Source organism: Sander vitreus, chromosome 6, assembly GCF_031162955.1.
Source record: "Sander vitreus isolate 19-12246 chromosome 6, sanVit1, whole genome shotgun sequence".
NCBI lineage: Eukaryota > Metazoa > Chordata > Actinopteri > Perciformes > Percidae > Sander > Sander vitreus.
In genome coordinates this window covers 30,171,833-30,181,937 of record NC_135860.1, presented here as the reverse complement: position 1 = coordinate 30,181,937, position 10,105 = coordinate 30,171,833, and the positions used below count along the sequence as shown (strand labels likewise).

Here is a 10,105-nt window from a genome sequence, read left to right as displayed (position 1 = left end):
TAAAAGAGACTTCAGATACAGTATTAGGGGACCACTAAGGTCTATATAAAAGCATCCAAAAAGCACAATGTCATGGGACCTTTAAAGTTAAGTAATCTGTGATCAGACATTGGAAATAGCAGCTCACTCAGTGCTGTGTGAATTGGATCGTGACCGAGTGTAAACACAAAGATGGTATAACTGAGCAGTGACATGTTCCCATGAGCTCAGGGTTGAAGGTTTATCTGGTCCAGATCCGGTTTCCAAACTCCCGAATCCAGACAAAAGTAGATTATCTAATAATTTAAATGTAGCTTCCTTTCTCTTGTACCGCATTATTGTCTCTGCACAAACAGTGCACTACTGTCGTTAATTGGTATAATTCCGAGGAGCAAGTGGTAGTTTGATCTTTAACATTCTTCATTAGGCATCAGTCTATAGCAGAGCGCTCCAACAGGGGGTCTGGGACCCTTTAGGGAGTCCTCAGAGTCACTGCAGGGGGGGTATCCAAATTATTGTTAATAATAGGTACACATATGTTATTAACCCTAGGTTCATTTTACGCCGGAATTGTCCTTTCAGGGGTCCTTGGCTTAAAAAATGTTGAAGAACCCTGGTCTATAGGATAAGGATGATAAACACCGGACACCCATACTAAGAGTTCTTCTGATCTTCTATTTTATTGTTACTGAATATTTTGACATAAACCATTGGGCGAGGAAACAAGGCAAAGACAAATCCGAGAGCATTTATAGGTGTTGCTATTTGTAACTTAAGATGATTGGCTGTAAAATCTAAAGGCCAGCACTCTTCTCACCACCTCTGTCAGGATATCAGCTCATTTAGGAAACAAACACTTGGGCACAGCGTTAGATGTACATGTCCAAACATTAATCAGTCTCTAGTGGGGTTTAAAAGCAAGACGTTACAAGAAGCGGGCTGGGTTTCAAGTTTGAGTTTGCAGACAATGCATTGAAGGAAAACATTTGCTCCTTTTTGGAGACTGGCCCATTGATCAGCTTTGCTATTGAGTGCTGAGAAAATCAACACACAAATCAGCCATGTGTGCCTGAAAGATCCGTAGCTGCGGTGCTCAGAGGTAACACTTCAAAATGTACTATGTTGAGTGAAGACTGACTCTTAAGACATGAAAGGTTGTGAGAGATTTGTCATACAGTCTGACCTCTAGATTTTTAAAACTGAAAACTGATATATCCTTAACTGTGTGTGCGTTTTTCGTGTGTGCGTTGAGTTTAGGCTGTAAACAGATGAGATCTTGTGTTGGATTTTTATTTTGTAAAATAGCTTTTGAGCTGCAATATGTTCTCATTCTCTCATTTCAATGCTTGTCGCTTACCCACAGCACAAAACACATCATCAACCAGTATCACAAGATTTTGGTGTCTATAATTAAGATATGTTGGTCATCAGGACATATATTTTTCCTCAGAGGGGAAGTCTTGTGCAGATCTTGTGATATAAAAAAAGAAAAATGGCGTTTTTTTATATTATTAATTATTAAATCCATTCTCTAAAGTCTCCCAATAGTAAAGGTTACCCAGGAAAGGTCAGCATATTATTAACATTTTACATCCTCAACATGCAGTTACTCAACATTCTGTAAAAACAAACTAGTAGCCTTACCTGACTCTCAGTGCCGGCAATTCTACACATAAAGGTCATTCTCTGTGTGTATTTTCACATTTTAAATGTATCACGTTGAGTTCCGTCTTTCTTTATACATGTTTAATAAGCAAAAGACGCCAAGATATTTTACAATGCTGCATTTGCCTCCTGATCTCTCCCAACCCTGTGTTTCCCTGCAGCTGTCCCTCTTGCACATGTGGGCACATGCTGCACGGAGAGGCCGCAGCGCTGTCAGCTCAGATCCGTCTTCGTTTAGGAGGCCACTTGTTCATTAAGTCCAACATGGCTCAACAGGAGGAAGGCTTTACACAACACGCTCATGTACGCCATCATAAATCCACATTAAAGAAGCAGAGGCATCTCATGTGGAGGGATGTTGCAGAGGTGGCGGTTGAGAGGGGTGGGGGGTGATGACAAGTAGTCCAAGCCCGTCGATGCCCGGCAGCGTACAACGAGCTTTAGCATGTATCATAAGGATCAGGAACAATGGTGGTATATGAGACAGATTGAGGGGATTGTTAAAAAAAATCTTTATCATAATTACATTCTACAAAGTGTATGACTGCCATTTATATAGCCTTTTTTTGTAATTGTTTTCCGAAGTGAAAGGTCAGTGGCTAGGGCAGCTTGCCAGGAGTTTGTGGAGCAGCAGACCGGTGCGGTGCGGTGAATGTAATTACGGCACTCTGGCAATCTGATAACCTGCCAGTCTGTCTCTCAACGCTAGGAAAGTGCACTGGCATATTAAATGTGGCTCGACAAACGTGGTTGTGAGCAGGGAACAGTGACTGTGTGTGCAGTATTCTAGGGGTAGGGCTAGCGGCTGGGACAGGGCTCGACTGATAATCAGGTTTTGAAGGCCAGCGTGTTTTTCAACTGCAGGTGTGCGATTATTCAGTACTTTTAAATTTGATGAATTTCTTCTGAAAGAGTTCCAAACACAGACCGCTAAATCTCTCCATTAAAGGATAGGTTCAGAATTTTTCAAGTCTATCTAAATGTAATTCTCACTTGCCAAAATCCATGTTGAAAGAATTATTCGCTGTGATCATTCCTCCGGTTCATATACTGGCCGTTAAGTATTAGACCACAGCCCTTGTTCTGTGACTTTTGTTGCTTGGTGTCATTGTTTGGTTTCTTTTTGACAAAGTTAAATAGTGTGATTTGGTGTGTTTGCTTCATTTACTGTATGTAGTTGTGCTAGTGTTTTAACTATACTCATCTATTTTGTACCCCTCCACAAAGCTAGCCTGGAACTCCAGACCCGAATCAGAAAGATAAAGGGTCTGGCATTGAGTAATGAAAATGGCCCAATTTGAGGGGCGGCACCAAGCACGCATTTGAAAATCTCACTGCACGCAATTGGATAACACTACGACCGATCACGTCACAACAATACACGGGGTGACGCTAAGCCCCATACGCTTAGCTACCAGAGGAGCTAACTGGTAGATTAAACTCTTAGCTACCAGAGGAGCTAACTGGTAGATTAAACTCTTAGCTAACAGAGGAGCTAACTGGTAGATTAAACTCTTGCCGTATCCGGTCAGCAAAACAGCAAAAACGTCCTTCTTGCAAAGGAATGATAGGAGCGGTGTCTTCTGTTCCTCTTTTAGATAAAAAGCCAAGTCTAACTCGTTCATTGTAGCAGCGATTATTAGGGCCTCCAACGGACATCCATGTATTATTAATCAGTCAATAAAAGAATGAGTATCGGTATATCATATCCATCTTCCTCAAGGTGAATGAAATCCATTCAACATCTGCTTTAATAAAAGATAAAAACCTATATGTAAACCTAGAAAATATATATAAAACCAAGATTTTGGTTTGACATCTGTACACAGGTAACGAGCTACACCTAGGTCAGTGGTTCCCAAAGTGGGGTCTGGGGACCCCCCATGAGTCCTGAGAGGGTTCCAGGGGGTCCCCTACAAATAGGGAAATAATTTATTTTCACTATAATTCCATCCATAACACAATGACAGAATGTATGACTATTTTGGTTACATTGGCTCATACGCTTTCTGTAATAAAACCTCTAAAAGCAAAAATCCTATCAGATGCGGGACCCTGGAACCAAATATAATCAAATGGGGGTCCGTGGTCTAATTTGTGTCAGATTAATAATACTAATAATTTAATAATAATTTATGCTCTTTATTGATCCCCAGTGGGGAAATTACAATTATTATTCTAGATTAGGGGTCCTTTGACGTGAAAATGTTTGGGAACCACTGACCTAAGTGACTGACTGTTCAGACGTGGGATAACAACGTTTCGGTCTTTAATCATATAATAGTCGGGCCTCAGTAGGTCAGATAAACAACAAAGTAGAGCAGACAAAACATGGTTGGCTCAAGTGTCTGCGACAAAGCCTGTGTTTAGTGACAAGAACAAACAGCAGTCCTGCTCCTGCCCCAACAGGCAGCTGAGAGAGTCCAGAGAGCTGCCCGAGACACACTGCGGCCTCTCTCTGGATCTCAGTTGATACCATAAGTCAATGACCGGCTATTTAGACGTCAAAGCTGTTTAGAGACGAGTGTTAACAAGCACTAAGGGTCCCACCGAGCGAGCCAGGGAAGGTGTCGTGGTGCTTACAGAACGGAGAGCACTCTCCACACTCATCTCGTTTTATTCTTCTTCCCTTTCAACCAGTCTCTCTTTTTTTTTTTCTTCACTGTAATTACACCTGCTCTGCCAAGCGTAGCTCGAGGCGTGGATGGGCAAAAGTCTGTCATTAATTACAATCTGCAGAGTGTGTGAGGAGGACTACTCGCTGACAGTCTCTGTGGAAACATTAGGTTGTAAGCAGCCTGCACCTGTACGCCACTCCTGGGACAAAGAGGTAAGGTAGGAAGCCTTACTTCGGGGAATTGTGTGTGTGTATGTGTGTGAAATGAGACCATCCATTTCCAAAATGAACCCGCAACAATTTCAAATCCATAGTGAGGAAACAAGTGCTTTCAGGTAACAGCCTTTTGGCTTGGGATTGTTTAACCGGCTGCAATCAACCTGCGTAATCGTAGAAGGAAGTGAGAGAGCCAGAAAGGTCGCGACCATCAGAAGTCTGAGAAACACACCTTAAAGCCAATGAGAACAATAATCCTATTGAAGAAAACTTGAACTTAAATTGAAGACAACTACACACTCCTTATTTCCAAAATTGGCAATGCCATGTTTGAACATAGAGATTTTCCAGGTGGGAAGTGTGAAGCTGAAGGTGTGACCACGCGTCTCCAGCCCACAGAGACAGTTGAGCGGCCGCCGTGTTTGCCAGGAGATATACAGAGCATTAACACCAGCCAGAGCACCAGACCAGACAGAGAGTGTTACACAGCGCTTCCCTTCCTCGTGTCCAACGAGCGTAATCAGACACAGCCAGAGACAATCCCAATTAATTGCAGCTGCTGCCGATGACAAAAATGAAGGAACGCTTTTCATACTGAAACACAAAGATATGCCATGACGACACGCCATGTTGCTGCTATAGACACACACTGGGAGGGGAATCTGTGCATGAGCCATGCTGTTATTATACCACAAATGACATGTAGCTACAGGCTATGCAGGGCCAGTTGTTAGAGATGTGGTGAGCGAAAGATGGAGGGAGAGGCAACTCATTATCTTTCCAGGTGCTCTTCAAATGGGCCAAGGAAGGTTATTCCTGTGTGCAGACACAGAACGCATCTTCATTAATTTAGACTGCTAGACAACAAGATGCACTGTATTCCATTCAAAGAAATTCCACACATTAGTTATTCATCCATACTATACTGGACGGAATGAGAAAAAAGCAATTGACAGTTAGGTATGAACGCTAATAGAAAACACGTTTTCTAAGGATGCTAGCTCCCCTAAAACAGGGTTACATGAAAAGCCCCTTGAGCTCATTTCCATAATACCTCTGTGCGCCCCACGAGAAACTCGGTTTGCCTTCAGTAGCATGTGCCACGAAACCGCATATATCATTGTTTTTTTTTTGCAGCTGGGGTACATTGATACTTTCAGTATATGCTGGAGTCTACTGGTAGAAGGAAGTTGGATGTGAAACCTGCCCACTGGCTGCAGCTCACAGTCCTTTTATTGGGGGGGGGGAATTTGCCGCAGGGCGAGGATTTTTATCAGATTCACAGCAGGAAGCTAATTGGACGGGAGATAGAAATTTGCTGCTGTCATCCCCTATAGACCTACAGATTGAAGCCCATTTAAAGTCAGACAGTATGTCCTCCATTCAACTTGTCAATTTGTCTTCATTTCCTGGTGCAGCAACTCACTTGTAACTTGTTAAAAAAAACGCATCAACAGTACCTAAACTGACTTTTCCCCACATACTGGTTGACAACTGGATTAAGATTTTGCTTTTGTCATCGGTTTCATGCTAGCTGTGGCACTGCCTCAGGAATGAGTGGCTCTCCTGTGTATCACACTCGTCAGTCGTAGGATTAAAAGATCGTCAGTGGAGACAGATACCGGCAATCCAGACGCATTTTATTCAGCCGAATAGCTTCACAGAAAGAAAGCAATTACATCCACCTACTAAATCCCAAAACTATGCATTGTGCACTATAACTATTCAAGAGGCATATCTTATATCACAAATTCACGTTAAAAAGAACAAACTCATTACAACGAGCATTTCTCTGCAGCAGAGGCATAATGACAAGGATGCAATGACCAGCAAAGTGTGTTTTTGTTCTCTTTCACTTAAAAGTCAATGTACTCCATATGTTTCTCCTTTAGGAAAAGTAAAAATAGAACATATCACTCTTTGCAACTCTCCACAAAAAAAAAAAAAAAAATAATAATAATAATAATAATATTTCGCCATGATTCATTGTCCATGCAATGTTACACGGAGGAAACGAAGTTGACATCACAGCTGCCGGGTACTTTGTATTGGACATGCGGCAGTGGTTAAATGTTGTGAGAGGGGTTAATTAGGTGCCATGACAGATGTGAAATCTGAATAGCATCATGTGGGGGGGGGGAGAAGGGGAGGAAGACTTTCATGCAAATTCTAACAGTATAAGTCATTTAATATCTCACTGCGGGGGTGCCAGACAGTGTCCCGTCCTCGCTCACACATCCGAATTGATGCTCAGGTTGGCCAGACGTGGGTCCGAGTTTAACTCGTACCTGTAATGGTACCCCTCCATGTGGTCCCTACAAGCATCCCGGATGTTGTAAATCCACCGCTTGATGCCTTTTCTGTTCAGGTAGAGCACCAGCAGGAATATGACACCAATCAGGGCCAGCACCAGACCGAGGAAAACATACGAAGTCTCCAGCACGCCTTTCATGTCGCCTGAACACTTCAGCTGGGACTGCTCGACTTGCAGGAGCGCCTGGCGTCTCAGGGCCTCCGGGTCTTCACAGGTCAGGTTCTGCATGTCAACGACCTGAGTGGAGTTTTTCAGCCACAGGAGCATGTCGTCCATGAAGCAGTCGCAGCGCCAGGGGTTCCCCGCCAGCTGGATGCGGAGTGCAGGCTTGAGGCTGAACTCTGCCAGGGTGGAGGTGGCCAGGTCCCTCAGGCTGTTGTCCCTCAGGTCAAGGTGTAGCAGCGGTGGCGCCCTCAGAGTCCCGTTCTGGATGGAGATGATGGAGCTGTTCTGCAGGCTGAGGTTGACCAGGTTGGAGAGGCCGGTGAATAGGTTGTCTGGAAGAATCACCATGTTATTGTTGGACAGGTCCAAGACTGTCAGCCGGAGGAGGTTTCCACTCTGAAGAACGCTCAGGACCACATCCACGAAGGAATGATTGTGGAAAGACCTGCTGAGGTCCAAGTGCTGCACTTTATTCTCAGCGGGGAAAGCTCTTTCGCTGAAATTCTGGATTCTGTTGTCGCTCAGGTCCACCCGCACAAGGTTTGGCAAGTTGTCAAATACCATAGCATCCACCGACTCCATGTCATTCCCACTGAGATAGAGATCTGTCAACAGTTGCAGGCGGGTTGGGAAAGAGTCCACACTGATACGGGAAATGTTGTTTCCTGTGACGAATAGTATTTTGGTATTGGCCGGTAGAGGCTGCGGAATCGCGTCCAAGCCCAGGTTTTGGCATTTCACGGTTTGCGAGACACAAAGGCATTTTTCCGGACAGCCGTGACAGGACAATACAGCCGCGAGCAGGAAAAGAAAGTGCAACATTCCGGACATGTGTGTTCTCCCTCGCATTTCTCCGCGGTCACATCCGCACGACGTGTTCAACAGGCGCATCTTGGATTGTGCAAATCTGTCTGGCGCAGAACGTGCGACCCACTCACCGTCTTCTTCTTCTTCTTCTTGAACAAGGGGAAAGTTTTTCCGACTGTGTTTCCCGCCTTTATCTTTTCGAAAACTGCTCCCAGTGCCAACTCAGACTCCATATAACTACCCCCAAACCAACCTCGTGTAGGTTAAGTCTACGTTTCCATGAGGATAAAGGTGATGCGGACGAAGCACGCGAACTTCCGAGGCTTTTTTTTTTCTCCCTTTTCTTGATTGTCTTCCAAACCTCAGGCTTTACGGAATGTTTTTCCAGTCGCCGCCGTTGTGTCGAAGTCTGGTGCAGAATGTCAAATCGGCAAATATCTTAGTCGGGCTGCTGGTTCTGAAACAGACTTATCCTCCTTGTCTCCCAAAAGGTGCCGTGTATTAATACATAGGCTCCGTACTTCCAGCTTGCTGCTCTCCTAGACGTTGGGAGTCTGGAGGGGAAAGACGACACCAAAACACAGCAGCACAGTGCAGACCATTGGAAGGAGGGAGCATACCATTTTCCTGCAAAAGGGGGGTGAACAGAAACACTTACAAGTTTCGTTCAGATTTCGATTTCAATTTTCCACGCATGATGATTTTTTTTTCCATTAACCTTAACTTGATAACTAAACATCTCATTGTGAAAATCGCAACTACTTTCCCTAAAATTACCTGTAACAGAAATTGAGCCCGGTGACTTGGGGGTCCAGGGACCTATCTGAGGGAGAGCCAGTGACGTCCCAGCTTCACAAGTCACCTTAGGATGATCCTCTACCAATGTATTTACAATGTAGTGAAATACATATCTTCTGATTAGACATTTACACACACAAGTGATGCTTGTTGCAATTCCATAGGCTACTAAACCATTACCAACCACAAACATATTTTCAGATGGAATTTTTTTTTTTTTAAATTAAGATACCTTGACATAATGTTGATAGGCAAATGACTCCACATGTAGGGGAATGAAAAAGTTTGTAATTCCTGAGGGGAAAACCAGTTTGACCTATTAAGCCTATCAAAAGGTTTGATTGTATCTAACCCAGTTTCACACACGGCTATGTGTGCGGAAAACACACACACACACACACACACACACACACACACACACACACACACACACACACACACACAGCCTAAAGGATTTGAGAAGCCAAAAGAAAACTAGTAGCAAGTGAACACATTAATCATTTGATCCACTGATAATGTCACATGCTGAACCCATCATTTACTACTATTCATTTAGAAAAGCCACAATTCCTTTTTAGGCTCATTGATGAACCATACCCAATATATATATACAAAATATATATATATATATATATATATATATATATATATATATATATAAATATATATATATATATATATATAAGGTAAAGGGGTGTGCCAGTGTTACTGACACAAAAAAAACAATGCAAGTTCTAGTTTTTCCTCAACGCATTATGCAAAACTGCTTTTTGGTAGCTGTTAATAATGTCCTCAACCAAATGATGATGGAAAAAAAGTATCACATGGTTTCCACATACTTTTGAGAAATGATTTAGGTGGTGACCCTGGAGTTGTCTGCTGGCTTTTGGAGGATTATAGCGCTGATAAGCAAAACTGTGGGTGGGCTCATGCATTCATGATAATGTCATATCTGGAAGCCCCGGTGTAGATCCCAGTGTAACCTTGGCTCTACTGTCCTTTGACCCCTTCCTATTCTTAGTGTGGGTCAATGTGACAATCATCTGAGTGATTCTGTGATCGAGGCTGAAAGTGATACTCCATCTGAAGTCTATCTGTTGTGTATGGAACTATATTGTAACTGACATGATGTTATTGTGAAGGATCTACAAGCTTTTTACATCCACCTTACATGCCCACACTACTGTTGGTGTGGTGCGCTCAAAGGGTAGATTTTGTGTGTAATATTAAATTATTTTTTTTATTTTCTATTAAAGAAACAACCCATTTTGTCATACTACAAGAACTTGTCTTCTTGTATCATTTAAGATTAATTTACAATGTGTATACCATTTCACATCAGAATGTTAACTTCTAAGTTCATTTATCATGTTGTTTATTAATATGTTTTAATTTTATAATCATGTTTATAATGTAAACCCTAAAAAAAAAAAAAAAAAAATAATTCCTATGACATAATTGATACAGCAACGCCCCCAAAATCAACCAATAGAATATTGAGATGTACACTCCCTGACCAATGACAGGTCTCGACATTAGCGAAG

General features: G+C 42.8%; 1 protein-coding gene across 1 annotated transcript; it reads right to left on the bottom strand.

Annotated features, from left to right (window-relative positions):
* Positions 1 to 6,147: 6,147 nt before the first annotated feature.
* On the bottom strand, positions 6,148 to 8,357 carry tpbg (trophoblast glycoprotein). Its single transcript, XM_078253683.1, has one exon. The coding sequence runs from the start codon at positions 7,845 to 7,847 to the stop codon at positions 6,708 to 6,710; it is 1,140 nt and encodes a 379-aa protein (XP_078109809.1). The 5' UTR covers positions 7,848 to 8,357; the 3' UTR covers positions 6,148 to 6,707.
* Between the last annotated feature and the right edge of the window lie 1,748 nt (positions 8,358 to 10,105).

Bases quoted from the DNA above. Each gene is read 5' to 3' on its own strand.
- tpbg (XM_078253683.1), bottom strand. From the start codon at position 7,847: ATGCGCCTGTTGAACACGTCGTGCGGATGTGACCGCGGAGAAATGCGA.